The sequence below is a fragment of the Labeo rohita genome, chromosome 8 (assembly GCF_022985175.1).
Source record: "Labeo rohita strain BAU-BD-2019 chromosome 8, IGBB_LRoh.1.0, whole genome shotgun sequence".
Taxonomy (NCBI): Eukaryota; Metazoa; Chordata; class Actinopteri; order Cypriniformes; family Cyprinidae; genus Labeo; species Labeo rohita.
The window spans coordinates 18,054,713-18,078,538 of NC_066876.1; the positions used below are offsets into that span (position 1 = coordinate 18,054,713).

The 23,826-nt window shown below is 36.3% G+C and overlaps 1 protein-coding gene across 2 annotated transcripts in view; it reads left to right on the forward strand.

The window, feature by feature from the left end:
• Nucleotides 1-2,730: 2,730 nt before the first annotated feature.
• Nucleotides 2,731-23,826, forward strand: part of cttnbp2nlb (CTTNBP2 N-terminal like b) — a 31,076-nt gene continuing 9,980 nt past the window's right edge. Inside the window, exons 1-2 of one of the 2 annotated variants that reach the window (XM_051117045.1) lie at nucleotides 2,731-2,851; nucleotides 14,214-14,321. In XM_051117045.1, the coding sequence (XP_050973002.1) occupies nucleotides 2,846-2,851; nucleotides 14,214-14,321 (114 nt within the window). In that variant the 5' untranslated portion in view covers nucleotides 2,731-2,845. The remainder of the gene's footprint in view (nucleotides 2,852-14,213; nucleotides 14,322-23,826) is intronic. The other variant, XR_007828256.1, reaches the window with a different exon arrangement.

A 23,826-nucleotide genomic window follows, 5' to 3' on the forward strand; every position in this document is an offset into this window, starting at 1 on the left:
CCCGGAGCTGTGGAAACTTTGGGTGTGGCCCCTGAGGGGGCACACCTCTTAGCTTCCGGTCTCTCAACCGAGGTTGTTGAGACCATTCTCCAATCTAGAGCTCCCTCTACGAGGAAACTTTATGCCTTGAAGTGGAAGCTTTTCACTTCTTGGTGTGGACACCACCAGCAGGACCCAGTTAACTGCCCAGTTGGTTCAGTGCTGGAGTTCCTGCAGGATAGGCTTTCCGCAGGGTTATCCCACTCCACCCTGAAGGTTTACGTGGCGGCCATTGCGGCCTACCACGCCCCTCTCGGTGGTCTCTCGGTGGGTAAAGACCCCCTTGTTTCTCGTTTCCTCCGTGGTGCACTGAGGCTGAGGCCTCCTGTACGTTCTCGTGTTCCCTCCTGGGACTTGTCGTTGGTGCTAGAGGCTCTCTGTGGGCCTCCTTTCGAGCCTATAGAAGAGATTTCTGATCGTCTTCTGACGATTAAGACAGTTTTGCTGATTGCTATCACTTCTCTAAAGAGAGTTGGGGATCTTCAGGCCCTTTCTGTGGCCCCTTCTTTTCTGGACTTTGCGCCAGGTTTGGCAAAAGCCTTTTTGCACCCTCGTTCGGGTTATATCCCTAAGGTCCCCTCCTCAGCACCACGGCCAGTGGTACTTCAGGCCTTTTGTCCTCCTCCCTTTCGGGAGCCCGACCAGCAGAAGCTAAACTGTATGTGTCCAGTTCGAGCGCTGGACACGTACGTCCACAGAGCAGCCAGGTGGAGAAAGTCTGATCAGCTCTTTGTTTGCTATGGTCCGGCTAAGCGTGGCTTTCCGGCCACCAAACAAACCTTAAGTCGTTGGATAGTGGATGCTATCTCTACTGCGTATGAGTCCTCTGGTCTCCCTCCTCCTTTAGGGGTCAAGGCTCACTCAACCCGGAGTGTTTCGGCCTCCAAAGCCTTTCTTGAAGGTGTCTCTATGCAGGACATCTGTAATGCTGCGGGATGGTCCACGCCCCTTACTTTTGTCAGGTTTTACGACCTGGACTTACGAGTCGCTCCTGGCTCTTCTGTCCTTTGTCGTAGCTCTTCCTAGGCAGGGACTCGGCTTCTGGCGGCGTGGGCATCTCGTTCCCAAAGCGTTTCGACGCGGCTCGAGTTCTGAAGGGGAACGTCTCAGGTTACGTATGTAACCCTGGTTCCCCGAGGGAACGAGACGCCGCGTCTCGAGGCCCTCATCCTGCATCCCTGCGAGCGCTGCTTCTCTCCTGAAGCTGACGCCGGTTTCCAACGCACGTGTATTTATAGCTTCCTGGTTGGTGACGTCACCCGCCGTTGACGTCTCGCTCTTCCATTGGACTGATTACACATGTGATTCAGAGCATGGTCACGGTGAAGACGTTCCCAAAGCGTTTCGACGCGGCGTCTCGTTCCCTCGGGGAACCAGGGTTACATACGTAACCTGAGACGTTACCTGTCAACTGTGTTACCCAGTAAAGGTAACATGATGGACAGTAGCAAACATAGATGGTATTTTATGCACATATTTCTACAGACCACCTTTATTTATATAGCACTTTATACAGTATAGATTGTTTCAAAGCAGCTATGTTAGGTCATGTTTGGGTTTTTGGGAAACAGGAGAACTCTTTTCTTCACATTGTCAAATTCTAAATGTACCCCTAATTATAGAATGACCCTTCTAATTTGTGAATGGTGTTTTGTTTTGCTCTGCGTTACGTCCTACGTCATCTGCTGGAACGCTATTCTCTTGTGAAATGCACATAGGATAGTTAGGAAGCTAGAGATTGTGGTTTATACAGTTTTAAATGTGGATATTTTTCTTACACAGACACATCGATTCACTTCAGAAGGCCTTTATTATGTTGTTTTTCTGTTGTGCCAGTTTGGTCATGGTTGTAATCTGTTGGTTTCAGAGGAATTTTGGACAGTTTTCAGATTTTATTTAACTTGAGAGGTTAGCTTTTTTCACAGCATTGCTGTGTGTCTGTGTTTACTGGTATAATTTAATGGTCTCTGTTCATAAATAGCCAAAAACAAGTTTCCAGGTATGATATATTAATCATCTTAAAATAAAATTGAATCCTGGCGTGAAATTATGATTCTGTCAGTCACGTTTGAAACTGCTTCTCATTATCATATCAAAGTCATTTGATGGGTTTTCCTCGCTGTGTCCATTAGGGGGCGCCAGAGATGAGGTTAGGGGGGAGCTCATTAACACTCACTGAAATTCAAATAAAGGCGCATTTATCAGCTCACCTTTGCCATGACTCAAAAATAGCTAGACAGCATGTCACAGTATTAGAAACACATCCGGTCACATTAGAGAGTAATACGTATCGCAATTAAAAATTGAAATATGTAGGCTACAATTATTTTTTACATTTGATAAAATCATAACTATTTGTTTTTATTAAATTTTATATTTGTCAGACATTTAAAATCCTACTATTGATATTTAAAGAATGCCTGAAAAGCATTTACCTTCCCAAAGAAGGAATGTAGGCTATTCATAAATCGTTGCAAAAATAAAATCAAGTGTATCTTTATAAAGAGGCACTGACATTTAGACAGTAACGTGCTCAAATCACTACAATAAACTGCATGTAAAACAAACAACCGTAGACAAAGACACTGAACCGACGCTTGGTAAGCTCCTCCCCTCAAAGCACAACATCCAATCCAAAGGGACTATTCTGGCTAGTGGTTTCCGCCTATTGGCTAAACGATCTGTCAGTGGCAGCAATCCACATTTTCGGCCGGGACAGTAGCACGGCCAGCAGCGAAAGTGAGAAATAACTCCGCAAACTGGGATAATTGGGACCGCGAGGACTGATGAGCGAAGAAAAACACATATGAAGGTAATAAAAATTAATATTTCATTGTTTATGATTTATTTTGGGGACGGATAGAGGGCGTGAATGTGATCTGGAGAGCGGGCTGGTGTGGAAGAGTGGATCTCAGATCCCAGGATACATTTCCAGTACATTATCTCGCTATTATTATGACATGTGCACATCGGTGTTAGATGATAAACATTGATTTCTTAGCCACACGGTGTTCTTTTATACCCATGCACTTGATACAGTCTTAGTAGACTTGTTTTTTAGGGATTTAGATATAACAAAATAATTAGTTGTATGATATTTATACTAAATCCATTAAAAGCTATATAACACAGTTTGTCCATGTTTTTATTTGCTCCGGGCTGATGTCAGATACCTGATCGTTGGCCCTTCACATATCTGAGAAGTGCACTGATTGCTTGTTTAGCAGTATGTGAAATGGTCCATATGTTCAGGGTGATTTTTTAAACACTGAAAGGAAAGCTTTGTGTCCAATGGGAAATCTGATATCCACATCAGTGCTTTTTGCTGAACAGAGCTTGATTTTATGGCTCTTATTGCTAATCACGCAGCTTATAAAAGATTAACCATGCACTGATTCTTGAAACATGAAACAAAACTTCACCTGCCATTAGGTCGTAAAACAACATTTCCACTTCGAAATGAATAAGAGATTATATACTTATGTTAAGAATATTCTAATGATCATTTCATTTGTTTTTCTCTCCATTTTCTCAAAATGACATTATTGTACCTGCTTCCTCAGATCCTGTCTGAATTAAAATACAGTATTAACTTAAGAAAAACAGTTAGATGTTTATATTTAAAAAAAAACAGACACAGTATATGGGTTATTTGACATATTTGTATCTACTTCTAGTCGACACCGCCAGATATTTATGAAAATATTTTTAAATTTGTGAATATAGAACATAGTATCTCTACATAGTACCAATCCTTAGCCTTTTCCTTTATTTCACCTTCTGTGAATTCACCCAGATCACACAGTATCTAGTGATTATATATATATATATATATATTTTTTTTTTTTCACAAGTTTAAGCAGTTGTTTTAACTTTTCCCATGTCACAATTATGATTTTTAACAATTGTGAAGAAACAGTTGATGATTTTTATATAATTTCACTCATTTAAGTAATCATTGATGCTAGCAACACCAGAAAAAAATGCTACAGAATAAATACAAAATTTGAAATATTTAAAACATTAGATTTGTTAATATGTGCAGTTGAAGTCAAAAGTTTACACTCCCTTTTAGAATCATTAAAGTGTTAATTATTTGACCAAAATAAGAGGGATCATACAAAATGCATGTTATTTTTTATTTAGTACTGACCTGAATAAGATATATTTTACATAAAAGACGATTACATATAGTTCACAAGAGAAAATAATAGTTGAATTTATAGAAATGACCCATGATGCCTCAGAAGGAAAAATGACGCATTAAGAGCCAGGGGTGTAAACTTGTGAACAGAATGAGGATGTGTACATTTTTCTTATTTTGCCTAAATATCATGTTTTTTTCATTTAGAACTGCCCTTCAGAAGCTACAGAAGATACTTACATGTTTCCCATAAGCGAACAATTTACCCTGATCTTCAAATCCAGTCCACTTCCAGAACAACAATTTACAGATAATGTACTCACCCCCTTGTCATCCAAGATGTTCATGTCTAAGAAATTGTGTTTTTTGAGGAAAACATTTCAGGATTTTTCTCCATATAATGGACTGATACGGTGCCCCGAATTTGAACTTCCAAAATGCAGTTTATATGCGGCTTCAAACGATCCCAACTGAGGAAGAAGGGTCTTATCTAGCAAAACGATTGGTTATTTTCATTAACATAATACAATTTAAATACTTTTTAATCTCAAATGCTCGTCTTGTCTTGCTCTCCCTAAACTCTGTGTACTCTGGCTTAAGACAGTTAGGGTATGTCAAAAAACTCTGATCGTATTTTCTCCCTCAACTTCAAAAATCATTTCAAAATCATCCTACATCACTGCAGAAGTCTTTGCAAAATGAACATGCAAAGAAGATCAAACACCCTTAACAAAAAAGGTAAAACAGCGATATAGGATGATTTTGAAGTTAAGGGAGAAAATACGATCAGAGTTTTTCGACATACCCTAACTGTCTTGAGCCAGAATACACAGCGCTCAGGGAGAGCAAGACAAGATGAGCGTTTGACATTAAAAAGTATATAAATTATATTATTTTTATGAAAACAACCGATCGTTTTGCTACATAAGACCCTTCTTCCCTTTACAACAGCATTTGGGATCGTTTGAAGCCGCATTTAAAAATTTTAGAAGTTCAAAATTGGGGCACCATATCAGTCCACTATATGGAGAAAAATCCTGAAATGTTTTCCTCAAAAAAACGTAATTTCTGTACGACTGAACAAAGAATGACATGAACATCTTGGATGACAAGGTGGTGAGTACATTATCTGTAAATGGTTGCTCTGGAAGTGGACTTCTCCTTTAATGCATTGTTTTGCCTTCTGGAGCATCAGCGAGCATTTCGAACCTTCTGTAATAGTTGCTTATGAGTTGCCTAGTTGTCCTCAGTGTGAAAAGATGGATCTCAAAATCATACAGTCATTGTTGGAAAGGGTTCAAAAACACAAAAATGCTGAAAAACCAAAGAATTTTTGGGAGTTGTGGGACTTTTCTGAACAACAGCAGGCAGTTTAACTGTTCCGGTCAAACAAGGGACTCATGAACAACTATCACTAAACAAAACAAAAAAAAGCTGTGGATCATTCAGGCAACAACACATCATTAAGAATCAAGTGCAAGTAAACTTTTGAACTTTTGAATAAATGTACCTATTATTTTCTCTTGTGGACTATATGTAAACATCTTTTATGTGAAATATCTTATTCAGGTCAGTACTAAATAAAAAAAAAACATGCATTTTGTATGATCCCTCTTACTTTGATAAAATTATTAACATTTTGCTGATTCTGCAAGGTGTATGTAAACTTTTGACTTCAACTGTATAATAAATATTTGATATTATTTTTGTATGTGAGTGTTTACCCTTGATCCTTAACTTTATTCTGTTCATATTTTGTAGCATTTTTTGTCCCAGTGCTTAAGTATCTGTGTGCACTTTTATATAGGATGTTCGTAATGGATTCTTGTAGCTATCAAATACATTTGCCAGAGATTTGGACACGCTTGTTAAAATTTTAATCTGAATGTAATTGCTTGGTTGATTATGTGAGTCTACTTGAATCAAACAGTGATTTTTAAAGAGCAGGCATGAGTGTTTGTCAGTGGGTGAAGAGCAAAAATGTGGTCTAGCCTGTATGCGGTGAAATGCTCTGTTTTGACTGGCATGTCGGAATCAGTCACTTGAGAGCTGGGTTGAAGACATTCTCTCGGGTCAGGACGTAATTACACCAAAGTAGAGCTCGCTTTGTTTTGGAGATTCTCCTGTAGGTCTAATGTGTGCAGTAAATGGCCAGGTTTCCTTCAATTTAAGATTGTGGTTTATATAATGTCCTGGATTAAGGATTTTGGTCTTCAGTAGCTGTAAGTAAAGTGCTCTGAATAACAAACATCGTGGCAAATGAGAAAAAGCTGGAATAATCTCTCAAGCAATAATGTAAATGACACAGCAGAAGTCTGAAGCTATGGTTTTTCACCTTACTTACCTCTTGGTGGTTTGTTTGAGCCTCGCTCTATACAAATTTAGTTCAGAACCGCAAATATGTAGCAATTAGGAAGCTATGCTCAGTAAAAAAAATAAAAAAATAAGGTGCTTCAGTCCAGCCTGACTCTTTAGCCTGGGGAAAGGGTTGAGTTTAGGGTTTAGGAAACAGTATATTGACCTCATTTGAGCTGGGTTAATGGGTTAGGTTTACTGTAATATGCCAAATGCATTCTGTGTTTATGCAAGTGTTATACAATAGCTCCCATTGTGGAATCATTCTGCATGGTGTTATTTTGACCTGTGATCTAAATACTGCTTCAGAATCTTGAAGTTGCAAGTCGTTAATAAGATGTGTCAGAGACAGGGAGAAGCAGATGCTGGATCAGCTGTTAATATAGTCAGGATGAATTAGTATGCATTAAAGTCTTGTCTGGAGTCTCTTTCTGTTAATATTTGATTAATGTGTGTGTGGGGTGTGAATTCCTGGAATTCCTTTTGGTCTCTGTAATCCATATAGTGTTTCTCTTTTTTCCCGCTCTCACACTCTCTGTGGCTGTGTGGAGATTGTGTTTTTTTTGCCAGATAATGGTTTTATTGGGCTTGTACAGGTTTAATGTGGGGTTACAGCATCTTACAGCATCAGAGCGGGGCCGTGAACCACACACCCATCTGACACGTCCCGCTCTCTCATTACAGCTAATGATTCATTAAGCAAGCTGACATTACGGTGTGGTCTGATGTTTCTTTTAAGGATTGCCCTTAGCAGCTGTGGGTTAAGTCTGAGGTTTAGTGAGTTTTCAGTGAGATGCGAGAAGAGAAAATGTCTGTTCTTACATAAGAAGGTGCCTTAAAGGGATGGTTCAACAAAAAATGAAAATTCTGTCATTAATTACTCACCCTCATGTCATTCCAAACTCGTAAGACCTTTGGTCATCTTCGGAACACAAATTAAGATATTTCTGATGAAATCTGACAGATTTCTGAGCCTGCATAGACAGCAATGCAACTACTACATTCAAGGCTCAAAAAGGTAGTAAGGACATTGTTAAAATAGTCCATGTGACATCGGTGGTTCAGTATTTGTTTTCTTTGTGCTTGAAAAGCATTCTTGTAAGGTCATAAAATTAAAGGGTTACTCCACCCCAAAATGAATATTTTGTCATTGATCACTTACCACCATGTCGTTCCAAACCCGTAAAAGCTTCATTTGTCTTTGGAACTCAATGTAAGATATTTTGGATGAAAACTGGGAGGTTTGTGACTGTCACATTGACTGACAGGTAAATACCACTGTCAAAACCCAGAAAAGTATGAAAGACATCGTCAAAATAGTCCATCTGCCATCAGTGGTTCAATCCGAATTTTATGATACGATGAGAATACTTTTTGTACGCAAAGTAAAACTGGTCACTTTTATGTACTTACGTATCCTTAATTAAACTTTTAAGGTGTGATCACATTAGCAAAAAGGCAATTCTCAATGGACCCTTTCTGAAATCAATGCAGGGGAATTTTTCACCTTACTCAAAATTCCTATTGATGTGAATAGATTTCAAACACAAATTTTTACTGAGGAATGATAAATGTGACCATGTTTATTTAGGGATGTCACAATATCAAAATCTCACAATAATATTGCGATATGAAAACCACAATTCAATATTTATTGCTATATTTTAAAAAAAAGACAAATGGTGATTTGGAAAAAAAAATAAAATTTTGTACATTTAAGCGTTTAATTCTTTTATCTAATGCACTCTGAGAGTTCAAACTTAAGAGCTCCTACGCATGTTCCTAAGAAAACGCAGACGGAATCCAGTCATAAAAATGGAATTTACTGAATAATGCGGAATGTCATGGAATTTTGAATTAATTAATCAAAAGTAGGTCATTACACTTAAATCAAACCGCAACATGGACTAGCATCTGTAAATATTACGCAACAAAAATACCAATTAAATGTGAATCCTGCATGTTCTGCGTGTCTCTGTTTTAATGAATGGAGCAGATGAGCGGTTTTGTTTACTACACACACTGAAGTGTGCATACTGTTCACAGTGATTTCAGTGTCTGTCATCATACTAAATGAGGACATAAATACATGAACAATATCTGCTGAGAGTCACTTCATGAGCATTTGACCGTTCCATTTTAGGAAAACTAGCGTTGTATTGTATACACACAGAAATGTAAAGGTAGACACGGCAACCCATCAAAATAAAAGTCTGGTTTAACTTGAATACATTGTGCCAGATATATATTACTACTATTACTACTACTACTAAAATGAAACAGAAATTATTTTTTAGGGTATAATCACTCAACATTTCTTCCATGTTTTAATTTTAATAGTAAATTCCCCTTTGTTTGCCAAAAAACAATTATTTTCAATAATTAAAAGAGAAATGAAATTAATGTTTTATGCCTTCATTTGATAACATTTTAAATACACAACACAGAATTTCTGAGGGTAAAAAAAAACTTTCATAAGGCTATTTTAAGAATAAATTTGAATAAATTAACTATGCACTCAAATAATTAGACATGCTAAAGCACAGAATTTGATAACAATAAAATATATGGTGAGAAAAAAATAAAACATTTCATAGAGCCCTAAACATGTCATTTTTGTTAAACCTTTATTAAATTGATGTGAAATTGTATGTTTCATGATTTTAATTAATTAGACATGCTCTTTGATTAATAAAATTTAATTTAACCATTAAAAAGGAGTTGAGAAAAATTAAAACAGGAAAAAACAGAATCCAAGAAAAATTAAAACGGAAAAATGGTATTTGGAAAAAAATAAAACGGAATTTAGGAAAAAATAAAACGGATTTCATTGGGCCCTACTAGCTGTCAGCAATTCATACTGCACTTTTAAGCTTTTATTTTGATGGAAGCGGCAGTAGAGCTTTTATTTTGACAGAAAACTCCAGCTTCAGTGAAAACAGGCTTACAAAAACGCGTCTCACTACAAATCTAACAAAATGCCATGATAATCTGCCACGAAAATAAAGCATAACTGGTGGCCATTGCGTTCCCAAACGCACGTTAACCTCACAGCACATGCAATAAACGAGTTCACTGCCTTCACTGTGAACGGTGCCGCTCTAAGACGCGGAAAATATTGGATCACTTCGCTTTGAAACCCGCAGCGAAAACAGGCTTGATGAAGGGATTAAGCCATATTGTGCTTTCAGTTTTACTTCATTTGACAGAAACTGTGCCAAAGCATAGTGGCCCAAAACACAAATGTAAAGACTTTTTATGTTAGAATAATTTAAAAATCTACACTTTTTTCCCGGAAAGACCTATATCGTTTTATATTGTCATGTGACCACATTCATGTGAGACAGTTTTGCTATCACGATACCGTGATATTGATAATATCGTTACATCCCTGTTCGCATGGAATAGAGGAAGAAAACAATATGAAAAAATTCTAACACGGTTTTAATTTTTGGGTTGAATCATCTTCTAAATGATATGAGATTCATTTGTATCTGAACGTTGCAGTGATACAAGAGATTTATTGTCTTCAAATATCATGGTGTGCCTTTGTTTTTTGGGAGCATCAAATTGGCAGCAGAGCCAGTAACTCTTTCACTAGAAATTTCTCTTTCTGTCACAGTTTCGCTTGCTCACAGCCTTATTATTCACTTTATTATATAAAATAATAGAACATTATACTGTTAAATAGCCTTGTTTTTCACCGCAGCTGTTACTGATTTCACATCATCAGGATCAGTGTACTTAACGTGTAACTGAATCAAGGTCAGTCTGTGGCTCATCGTTGTTGTGTGCCGGTTTTCTTCAAATTTCGCTCTAAATGATTTGTTCACACCTCAGTCTGATCCGGTTCTTGTGACTAAAGTAATGGCTTAAATTTCAGTCTGCTTTCAGCCTGTCAGGTCTTGGCTGCTTCAGTGAAGATTCAGTGAAATGAGTCGTCTGTCCTCTTTTTGATTGCTGCGTGTAGTTTAAAGTTATGTTTCCTTTTTCTGGAATGCAGGTCTTGGTCAAATGTGGTATTTGTGTAATTGTTATTTACAGCCTGGTGTAGGAGGTTTCTTTAGACAGATTCATTAAGCAGAAAACCAGATTTTCCCCCTCTGACCTACACATTACAGCCACAGTCAGGGGCGTCACGCTCTTTTTTTAAATTTTGAGTGGGCACCAGTGGGAGTCCTGGCTAGTTGAGATAAGACATAACCAAAGAAAAAACAACACAGTTGTTCAAAAATATTTTTTTAACAAAAAAATGGTAGCCTGTTGGTACAGGTTTTGTTTAGCATGCAAGTGGCCTCTGTTTCCAATCCTGACCTGTTATATAATTGTTTTTAATAAGCAAGACTGACCGTGACACCCTTTGGTCAGCAGATTTGGCATTTTGATAAAACATAAAATGAAGATAGACAGTATTTCCTAATCCACATAGTGATAGAACCATTTTTTAATTAAAGTACTTTTAAAATTTGAAGCTTGTTAGCTTCAGTGTTTCATTTCTCTGTTGTCATACCTGTGTTTGTCAAACTCTCACACAAATAATATAAGTGTGTGTTGCTTTTATTGGTCCTCTTGAGAGGAAATGAAGGCAGGAAGGATGCACTTGTGATCTGCACGGATAGTGATTTTACCGGATGCAGCAGGATGAAGATTCTTACGGGAATAATAATGCATTCTGTTTCCTATATAGATTGAGTGGATGTAAATAATCGGTTAACCGACTCCATACGCACAAACTGAATAGATGAAGCTGAAAATATGAGGTTTCAGGCTGTGTGTGTATGTGTTTGTGTATTCATTTGCGTTTGGTAACTAGTGGTCACAGTATAAATACTAGAGCAATTTATAACAGCGTCACACAATGATGTCATAAAAATAAACATACAAGCAAACAACTGCTTCTGTATCCACGGGTTAACGCAAATATTCAGCATATCCTATCAAATCAGTGTGTAAGCAGGTACATAAACACACTCCGGTTGGATCACATACTTAACACACAGGTTTAGTGCCAGTTTTAACACACACAGACACACGCATTCTGGCTCTACAAACAGGCTCCAACCGCAGTGTGTTAGTAATGTGTGCATGACATCATTGCCCTGGGATTATATTAAGTCTGGTCAAGCTGTGTAACTTTCTGTTCAACAGAAGGGAAAAAAAAATAGCATACTTGTCATCCTAGTAACACACTGACATGTGACCTAACTAAATCATATCAGGAAATGATCTCATTAGATTGTCTTAGGGAAAATCCACCTAGGAAAACCACCTTTACTGAGAAAAATGCCTTTATCTACAGTTCTTATGGTAGATTTTAAAGCTCTGTGATAAATAAAATAAAATAGATGATTTAAGCACACAGTAAGCAATCCCTCCTTAATCATATTCTACTTTATTTTATATACACATCCATTTAAAAGTTTAGATTCAGTATGATTTTTTTTTTAAAAAAAGATCAAGGATGAATTAAATTGATCAAAAATGACAATAAAGAGTAAAGACAATTGTAGTGTTGAGAAAAAAATGTTTTACAAATAAATGTAGGGTCCTATGAAATCCATTTTATTTTTTCCCAAATTCAGTTTTAATTTTTTCCCAAATTCTGTCTGTCCTATAATAATAAAGGCAAAAACAGCAAAAAAAAAAAGAAAGAAAGAAATTAGAAGCATCTCTAATTAATTGACTTTATAAAGAGTTAATTTAATATTATTATTATTATTATTATTTCATACTGTTTTATGTATTCACAGTTTTCTGGTAAATAATACATTCTGTGATATTCCACTTTCTTTTTTTATTTATTTTTTTTTCCAATTTTTTCCAATTTTTATGACTGGATTCTGCAATTCCGTCCAAGTTTTGTGGAAATCAAAGGACCTTATACGTGCTGTTTTTAAACAGAATTAAATTTATAAAACAGTTACTTTAAATTGTAAAAATATTTCACAATATTACTGTATTTTTGATCAAATAAATTTAGCCCTGGTGATTAAAAAATCAGTAACAATTTACAATAAGGTCTATAAGTTAACATTAGTTAACTACATTAGGTAACATAAAGTAAGAATGAACAATACTTCTACAACATTTATTAATCTTAAAGGAGAAGTCCACTTCCAAAACAAGGTTTCGCATATAATGTACTCACCCCCTTGTCATCCAAGATGTTCATGTCTTTCTTTCTTCAGTCGTAAAGAAATTATGTTTTTTTGAGGAAAACTGATATGGTGCCCCAAGTTTGAACTTCCAAAATGCAGTTTAAATGTGGCTTCAAACGACCCCAAATGTGGTTGTAAACAATCCCAGCCAAAAAAGAAGGGTCTTATTTAGTGAAACAATCTGTTATTTTCATTAAAAAAGTACAGTTTAAATACTTTTTAATCTTAAATGCTCGTCTTGTCTTGCTCTCCCTAAACTCTGTCTATTCTGGCTCAAGACAGGGTATATCGAAAAGATCCAATCGTATTTTCTTCCTCAACTTCAAAATCATCCTACATCACTACAAAAGTACAGGCCTAGTCTTTGCGGAGTGAACATGCAAGGAAGATCAAACACCCTTAATAAAAAAAAAGGTAAAACAGCGATATAGGATGATTTTGAAGTCGAGGGAGAGCATGAGATTTTTGACATACCCTAACCCATGAACCGGAAACAAACAAAGTTCAGGCAGAGTAAGCAGTAAATGTATAGTCGATTTTTCATTCATGTTAGTTAATGCATTATCTAATGTTAACACATGACACCTTATTTTTTTTGTATCTAAAATGCTCTAGTATGTAGAACTACTTCATTATGCAACCAATTAAGTATATTGTTCGGCAACGACGTGGCAAAATTATACGCAGCTGCAATGTGGTCATCAAACCCGAAACTAGCCGTGCAGTTATGAAAATTAACCTACACCCTTAGAACAGTCATTCAATCGGACAATGCCGTCATGTGACTCCATGATAATAATGATGACGTTCAGCTGTGGTTTAGGGGAGTAATTATACAGAATGATCATAATTTGCACAAATATTTCATAAATCACCGGCCGCGCAGATTGTGTTCGGGTGTTTGGCAGGTTTTCCTCTGTCCTGCTCACACACACTCCAGCATAAATGGAAATATGAACCCAGATGCAGCAAGCCAACCCTCAATGGTTAATAAAAAACGTCCATTACACTGCAGCCGACTCCAGATCTGTCTGTGTCACTTGCAGTAAACAGAGAAATTATTCACAAGAGCATTCAAACAAACTGAATGTGTGCGTGTGTGTGTGTGTGTGTGTGTGACCAGACTGAGGGAATCCGTTACAGTACAGCAGTTAAACTTGTTCACTGGAGACCTCTGTGCTGATATGCTAATAGCTTCCTGTGTTTATGTGGTCTGACAGAGAACCAGACCACAATGCAGAGACGCCGAACACTGTGCGTTTTAATGTTCATGAATGCCAGACTCACACAAATGTCATTTTGGATCAAAAGTGACTCACTGGCTGAAATGTGTGGAACTTTATTGCATTTCTAGGCCAGAGAAATTGATCTGTGTGTGGTATGATCCTGTTTCACTGGTCTCATCACAGTAATACAGTACATGATCTGCTAAAACACTGAGTTATATTACCAGACCTGTAAATCAGCATTTTTGCTTCAGAGCCCAAACATTGAATTCATCTATATGTGTCTTACAGGGCAGCAGGATGAATGTGGAGACTCTCAGTAAAGCTGAACTTCTGATGCTGCTCAGCATTCTGGAAGGAGAACTGGAAGCACAAGATGTAGTCATACACACACTCAGGGTAAGAGCGTACACACACACACACACACACACACACACACACATGCATGTGTTTAAAGCTGAAGTGTGTTGTTGTTTCACCATTAGCATCCCGAGATGGAATTGTGAAAATAGCTATAGTAAAAAGTTAAAAAATAAATGTTTAAATGGACTTTAAATGGACAGTTCACCCAAAAATGAAAATTCATTAATTATTCATTAATCATTAATTACTCACCCTCATGTCCTTCCAAACCTATAAGACCTTTGTTTATCTAAAGAACACAAATTAAGATATTTTTAATGAAATCCAAAAGCTTTTCTGACCCTGTATTGACAGCAACAAAACTACCACGTTTAAGGCCCAGAAAAGTAGTAAGGAAATCAGTAAAATAGTCCATGTGACATCAGTGGTTCAACCATAATGTTATGAAGCTACAAGAATACTTTTTGTGCACAAAGAAAACAAGCAGACGCATGTGTCATGGTACTCTTGTGAACGTGCATTGAAGACTGACACAAAGGAGAAGAAATTGTTGAATAAAGTTGTTATTTTTGTTTTCTTTACACACAAGAAATATGCTTGTAGCTTTATAACATTACAGTTGAACCACTGACGTCACATGGACTATTTTAACAAAGTCGTTCATTACTACCTTTCTGAGCCTTGAATGTGTCAGTTGCGTTGCTGTCAATGCAGGGTCAGAAAGCTCTCGAATTTCATCAAAATATCTTCATTTGTGTTCTGAAGATAAACGGGTGAATTTTGGGTGAACTATCCCTTTAAGATAGACAGAAAGTCAGAAAGACCAATGAAAACTTTATACAAGTAATACATGCAATATTACACAACTTCAAACCACATTAGACCTCTAAGAAACCAAAACAGGCATTGTCAGACACTTATGAAACCACATTCAGATCCTTCTGATGTTTAAGAAACCACTAAAAGTTCTCTGTTGGTTGTTAACCATTATTGGCAACATTTTTAAAAAACTGCTGGGTTAAAATGTATTAAAATGTTGGTAGGCGTTTCTTGTAGGGCTGTCCCCTAATAGTCGACCAACCGTTGGTTGACGAGAAGAGGCTTAGTCGACAAAAATTTTATTAGCCGCTTAGTCACAGAAAAAAAAATCCACAGGAAGTGGCAAAGTCATGCTGCCCGTGATGGACAGACCATTAATGGCTGGTCTATGTGGTTATATAGTACAGGCAGCGCAGGACATCCAAACATTCACCTATCATACATCGACCTTAAATATGACTTTTCATCTGAAATATGTAAGTAGTAGCAACTTTATATGGCCGCTCAATCTAATGGTAACCTAGAAATTGTGCGCTATTGGTCTGTGCAGAGTGTGGAAGCTGAACAATGGCGCGCTTACCCCATGACAGATGGAAGCGTTGGTGCAGTCACCTGCTCTTAAAATACTCCATCATTTTTTGTCATACAGATAAGAGTAATTCATCTTTAGAATCTATGAAGACTCTACAATTATTTGTGTGCACTCACAATAACAACAAAACATTTCGCTTTTGTAAAATAATTAAAGCAAACATGATGCGCTTTCTGCTGTCTCGGTCTCTGTGAACTGGAGCGTGAAACTTTGAAACTCTGTCTATACTTGTCTTACAGACATGAAAAATATATCTATAGAGAATGAAATGTCTACTTTTAAGTGAACCAATTCAAATGGAAAACAAATATTTTTAGATTAAGTAATCCATATGAAACACGCATACTGGCACATCACTACTGCGGAGATGACAAGTGAGTGTCGGCAACTTCATCTCTTAAGCAGAAAACAAAACGTTAATACAGTCTCCTTGCTGCATTTCCCTAAACATTCATAATTATTATATCTGCAGGTGCGCTGTGGCAAGCTTTTTTTCTGTGTGCTTGAGGGCTTATTAGGCTATGTAGGCAATTAAAGGCTCATCATTATGATTTATATGGTTTATCAAACGTACGACTAATAGTCGACTAATGCTTAAAATGAGTGACTACTAGTCGACCTGAAAATCTTTAGTTGAGGGCAGCCCTAGTTTCTTCTCTGGCCAGTTATCTAATAAAGCTCTCATTGCATATTACTATTATTGTTAGCTCTTTGACAAATTACTTTTGTTCCTCTTTTGGATAAAAGTGTCTGTTAAATGCATAAATGTAAAATATAACAAAATATAACATGCTGCTTAGTGTTGTTATAACTAGCATGTTGATGGCACACATTGCATTTTGCTCGATTGCTAACACATCTTAGCACACAGCTAGCATGTTTTAACTTGTTTCTAGCTTGTTTTAGTATGTTGCCAAAGCTTGTGGTCAAACAAGTTTCCTTAGCAATTTCCCTTCCTAGAAACCGAAAGCTCTGCCCCAAATTTAGGTTAATGTTGCTGTGTTAAGCTAGTTGAGAGCGAATACAATTATTTTGGGGAAAAAAAACAATACAGACTAGTTGTAGGCTTACTTGTAGTTGTGTCTGCACATTAACCTGAGATAGAAAAAAAGCATTGCATTGAAAAAATGCCATACTTCAGCTTTAATAAATGTGGATTTTGAGTAGTTGTGAGATTTCGGATGTTGTGTTTTTACACTTACAAATGATGTACATTCTCAGCTCTGTGTGTGTAGTTTTGTGTTATGTAACGGGCAGTATATGATCACTGTTTGCTGTGAACTAGTGGTCAGGAACCACAGGAAGTGTGTCGGTGGTACTCAGGAAAGAGGCAGAGAGGAGAACAATGGCAGGCATTGCTATTCCTGTAAAACACACACACACACACACACACACACAAAGTAATGGACCATGTAAACTACATCAATTAAAGGGACAGTTCACCTAAAAATACAAAAAAAAGCATTAACAGATGCATGAATAATAATTAGATCATGCAGAAGTTCCTAATACAATAAATAACATAGTAATATGTGACCTTGGACCACAGAAGGTGTACATTTTTTTTTTAATCAAAGCTGAATAAATATGCTTTCCATTGATCTACGGTTTGTTAGGATAGGACAATATTTGACCAAGAGAAAATCTAGAATCTGAGGGTACAAAAAATCAAAATATTGTGAAAATCGCTTTTAAAGTTGACAAAATGAAGTTCTTGGCATTGCATATTACTAATCAAAAATAAAGTTTTGATATATTTATGGTAGGAAATTTACAAAATATCTTCATGGAACATGATCTTTACTTAACATCCTAATGATTTTTGGCATAAAAGAAAAATCGATAATTTTTATTATTAATTAATCAATAAAAAAAACATACAGTGTATTTTGGGCTATTGCTACAAATATACCCGTGCTACTTAAGGTTTCGTGGTCCAGGGTCACATATAATAAATATTCATGAACTTCCCCCCTCATAATAATTTGATTCATTAATTTGCCATCTGATTAGTGCACACTTATCAAATGTCATCCTTTCTGCAATTAAGTGTGTCATGTAGCATAATTAATATTCATAAGCACAGTCTTCATCCTATTAGGACTTAAAATGACAAAATGACAGCATGTACATCATACATACAAAAATTGTAGGTAGTTACTTCATATATGTTCATTTTCAACTGTTAACTGTTAATGTTTTTAATGGATAATGAAAGATGTTTTTATATAAAAAAACCAATATGTTTTTATATAAAATTAATTATAAAAATGTAAATGTTAATGTAAAAAGTTATGCTATATCAACCTTAGTCGTTAAACAAAAGTGTTAGTGCAGAACCCTGCCTTACAGCTTTCTTTATCATTACTCCCTTAATTCTCCATCTTCCATTTCATTTTATGCTTTGATAAGCACACAAATTAAATCAGCTCTGCTCAATTGAGTCTTTACTCCTGAAAACTAGAACAAATGTAGTTCATTTTGGCGTGTACTCAGACTGACACACAACAGAAGCCCACAGTGTTCCCTCTGGATATATATATAGAGTGTGTGTTTTATTAGGCCTGTAATTATTCTGTCTGATGCTGTAGTTAAAGAGTTAACACGGCGTTAATAACAGAGAACAGCAGCTTCACATGAGCTCAGGGGTGTGTGTGGGAAAGATGGAAACATGAGACGAGGGGCTCAGCCACTAAAGCTGCTCTGATGTCTCACTTTGACCCGCTGATCAACTGAACTATGAGATTAACTTGTGTGGCATTGAAAACAACACAAAGAAGCTACATTCGTGTGAAAGTGAAAGTTACTTTTGGTAATGTATTTGTGCATTCACACTGCATAGTTTCTGTTACATAGAGACACACCTATACTTTTTACAGTGACTTCTTGTCATTACCAACATGTTATACATGCTAATAGGCTTTGTTCACATCTGATTAGATTGCCAAATTCAATTCTTTACGCTTACAGTTCTGTCTGAAGCCATTTGTTCAGACAGTAGCCAAGTTAGAGTTTTCTGCAAATGTATTCCTGTGATGGTAAAGCTGAATGTTCAGCAGCCATAACTTTGTTCATCCAAAAATGAAAATTCTGTCATTTATTACTCACCGTTAATTCGTTCCAAACCCGTATAACCTTCGTTCATCTTTAGAACACAAATTAAGATATGTTTGATGAAATCCAAGAGCTTTCTGACCCTGCATAGACAGCAACACAATTGACACATTCAAGGCCCAGAAAGGTTGTAAGGACATTTTGACAAACTGTAATTTTACGAAGCTACAAGAATACTTTCTGTGCACAAACAAAACAAAGATAATGACTTTATTGAACAATTTATTTTCTTACGTGTCAGTTTCTGCCACGCATTCACGAAAGTACCACAAAAAGTATTCTCGTAGCTTCATAAAATTATGGGTGAACTAGGGTTAAGCAATATGGCAAAAAATTAAAATCTCGTTTTTTTTTTTTTCATAATATTAGTATTAGTATATTATAGTATAATTTTTAACTAGTCAAATTGAAAATGTAACTACAACATAATTATAACAAATATTCTATTCCAAGTGCACCACACATGGAGTTGTCAACATGATGTTAAATATTTTTGCAGAAAAGGTGTATAAAATAAAACTACAAAAAAAAATCTTACACATATTATATGTTAAGAAATAATACGAGGAAAATGCTTTAAAAACAATCTTAAAAGTCAAAGTAATTCAAATTTAAAATGGCTTAAGGTATAAGACCAGTAGACTATTATTAACTATAAATGTTTTGTAAAAACAATGAACAGCAGCTTTCAGCCTGTCATCATGATGCAAACATAAAATATCAGACATACAGTAGTAGTTCTTCACAGGTTTTTTTATTTGATTGCGCTGCTTTTCCATTTTTTTTTTCTTTATAAACACGGACACGTTTGACTGTTGCATGAAATGGCATTATAATAATGCAGAACTCAAATTAAAAGAGAAGTTTGCTCCCATCTTTTTGCATGTTTTTCCTATTCCACTGCCCACGTTGCATCTTTGTCAACACAAAAGTGCATTCTGTGTGAATGGTGCCTAGCAATATGAGCGCGTCGCAAGTGGTTAATCACGTGCGCCAATATGCGCTTGGATCTTTCTTTTCTTTTTACTGTTATCATTGGCATATTGTCACAGTGTCTAATTTTAACGTTGTGTTATTTGTATTCAAAACCGAGATTCCTAAAACATCCAAGATGTTCATGTCTTTCTTTCTTCAGTCGTAAAGAAATTATGTTTTTTGAGGAAAACATTTCAGGATTTTTCTCCATATAATGGACTGATATGGTGCCCCGAGTTTGAACTTCCAAAATGCAGTTTAAATGCAGCTTCAAACGATCCCAGATGCAGTTGTAAATGATCCCAGCTGAGGAAGAAGGGTCTTATCTAGCGAAATGATTGGTTATTTTCATCAAAATATTACAAATTATATATATATTTTTTAATGTCAAACGCTCGTCTTGTCTTACTCTTCCCGACCTCTGTTTTTGTTCTGGTTCATGACAGTTAGGGTATGCCAAAAAACTCCCATCTCATGTTCTCCCTCAACTTCAGAATCGTCCTATATCACTGTTTTACATTTTTGTTATGGGTGTTTGATCTTTTTTTGCATGTTCATTTTGCAAAGACTGGGTTGGGACTTCTGCAGTGATGTAGGATGATTTTGAAATGATTTTTGAAGTTGAGGGAGAAAATACAATCAGAGTTTTTTGACATACCTTGAGCCAGAATACACAGAGTTCAGGGAGAGCAAGTATTTAAATTGTATGTTTTTAATGAAAATAACCGATCGTTTCGCTAGATAAGACCCTTCTTCCTCGGCTGGCATCATTTACAACCGCATTTGGGATCATTTGAAACCGCATTTAAGCTGCATTTTAGAAGTTCAAACTCAGGGCACTGTAGACGTCCATTATATGGAGAAAAATCTCGAAATGTTTTCCTCAAAAAACATAATTTCTTTACGACTGAAGAAAGAAAGACATAAACATCTTGGATGACAAGGGGGTGAGTGCATCATCTGTAAATTGTTGTTCTGGAAGCGGATTTCTCCTTTAATCGATAAAATCAGAAAAATTACCCAGCCCTAAGTTGAACCACAGATGTCACATGGGTCTTGAACGTTTCACTTGTGTAGCTGTCTATGCAGGGTCAGAAAGCTCCCGGATTTCATCTGAAATATTTTATTGTGTGTTCTGAAGATGAACGAAGGTCTTACAGGTTTAAAACGACATGAGGGTGAGTAATTACTGAAAGAATTTGTTTTTTTTTGGTGAACTAACCCTTTAACAATAGTGTAAAATCGCTACTTGGATGGAAACATAGTGTTTGGTGAATCTGGCTTATTTACGCATTACGCATTTACTATTCAGTACATAATGAGAATATCCTGATTATTATCAGATTTTTTTTTTTTTGGCTGTTGTTTATGGTCTACAGATTTGAGGCGGATTTTTGAAATCAGATTTTTGCTTCCTGTCTGAACAAAGCCTTAGTGTGTAAGTGTGCCTCTTTTACTGCTCAGCCCTTGGCAAGATACTAAGTGTGTGTGTGTGTGTTAGTGTCTTTACAGCTTCATTTGACTTCTTCCTGGGCAGTAAGGGCTTTATTCAAAGAGGGAACCTTGAGAGGCCCTTTGGGCTTGAGTCTTTGATCATAAATGTTGCGTTGTGTGTGTGTCACTTCAGTGCCCTCAGAAACTCCTGTATGTTTCGGCAGTGGCGAAGCAGTGCATTCTGGGAGAACAGTGTCAATCACGTTAGATGTTTTGAAAGCCTCTAGACGAACTGCAGCGCTTTTTGCTCCTCCTTTTGAGTTATTTTCCCATGGCTCATTCTGATGTAATGGAGGAGCCAATATCCCGAGGGCTGCTAGTTAAAACGGGAAACTGGCCGTTAATGTGACTCACCCGCTCACTGTTTCATCATCTAAGCCTTATAAAGGAAGATCAGGTTTGTCTCTGAAAAGGGAATTTCATAAATAGGGAATTCCATGTTAAAGTCACAATCCAAACAGACTAAACAAGCCAGTTTGTTTTGTCCTAATAGGGATGAGGTCTAGACCATTTTTTAATCTTATAAACGTGATTCATTTCCACATACACACACACTGAGAGAAAACCAATAGCGTTCCTCGCTCTACTGAACAGCCTGGAGTGTGTGTTTGTGTGTTGATTAGAGGGATGTAGGATTCCTTCGGTGTGAACTTCCTTCCAGGAAGTCTCCTGATTCCTTTCTGTCTCCGACGGTAAGCGCTTCGGATCAGCAAGGGCTTGATTAAAAACAGCAACGGTACAAAGGGCGTCCTGCTCTGTCCTGCATATATATTACTAATCCCACAGCAACACACACACACGCAGAGTAAAAGAATAGATTTAGTCCAAAAATTACCATGAAAACTAAAATAACTGAATCAGGCTGCATTGTGGGATCCCACAGTGAGGGAATACCCATAAGCCCCTGCTTGTGAACAGTCTAATTAATTATACTCGGATGAGCAGAGGGACTTATAGGGATTATATAAATAGTTATTATTTAGAGCTAAAGTAGTGAGTTAAATCATTAAACCCGAACTGTTTAGAAACCTGCTATTCTTATTTGCTTTTGTACCAGTAAACAATTTTTCAAACTGGAGTCGTATGTCGGCTTTTGAGGAAGTGCTGGCTACTGAGTTGTAATACTTTTTCTACAAATGTACAGCAAACTGACTAATTATTGTGATGCAGCATGCCCTGAACTGTAATTAACTACAGAGCTATTATGGCATAGGCTGTTACTGTATGGCAACCGTGTCAGTGATTTACCGTAAATGCACAGTGAAATCTTTTATAGTGAGCAGAGAAAGCAGTGAAATGGGTAACTAAATGTCTTGAGACTGGAATGGCTAAATATAGTAGCTGGATTTCTGGTGGGAAAGGCAGTTGCTAGTGTTTGTAGCGCTGTCTGTCCCGGTAGACTGGTATTGTTTGTGTGGGTGTGTGTCTGGTTTGCTGTGTTGGATGTGAAGAGAGACAATCAACAAAGCTTTGTTTACGACTGCAATGTATTATGGTATTACTAAAGTATTTAATATACACTGCCGTTTAAAAGTTTGAGATCAGTAAGATTTTTTATGTTTTTTAAAGATGTCTTTTATGCTCATTAAGGCTGCATTTATTTGATCAAAAATGCAGAAAAAACAGTATTATTATGAAACATTATTACAGTTAAAAAATTGTGGTTTTCTATTTGAATGTTTTAATGGCTGAATGTTCATTAGCCATTACACAATTCTTCAGTGTCACACAATCCTTCAGAAACCATTCTAATATGCTGATTTGATACTCAGTTACCATCAATGTGGGAAACCGTTGTGCTGCTTAATAATTTTTTGGAACCTGAGATACTTTATATGGTTCTTTGATGAATAAAAAAAAAAAAAAAAACTGCATTTGATCAAAAAAGATTTGTATGTCTTTATCACTTTTTATTATTTTAACACACCCTTGCTGAATAAAAGTTTTTTTTTTTTTTTTTTTTTTTTAATGTACTGACCTCAAACTTTTGAGTGTATATTGTTAACAGGGATTTCTATTTTGAATAAATGCTGTTAAAAAATATTTAAATATTGAGTTTTCAACACTGATAATAAATCAGCATATTAGAATAATTTCTGAAGGATCATGTGACAGTGAAGACTGGAGTAATTATGCTGAAAATTCAGCTTTGATCACATGAATAAATTATATTTCACAGCATATTAAAATAGAAAACCATTATTTTAAATTGCAATAATATTTTTTATCAAATAAATGCAGCCTTGATGAGCATAAGAGACTTCTTTAAAAAAAACATTAAAAATCGTACTCATCCCAAACGTTTGAACGGCAGTATGGATGTGTAAAATAAAAATTGTATTATAAAGATTTGCTGCTCAAGAAACAAGAAATGTATTATTACTAGTAGTGAAAGCAGTTGTGCTTATTTTTGTGGAAATTGTGTATAACGTCTGTCAGATGTTTGTACACAGCTTAAGCTTTCCAGATCAAGTGTGCTATCTGGGTTCTGACCCTGAACTTTTGGACTTTAGTATAGTTAGAACTTCTTCAAATGTTTATTGAGTA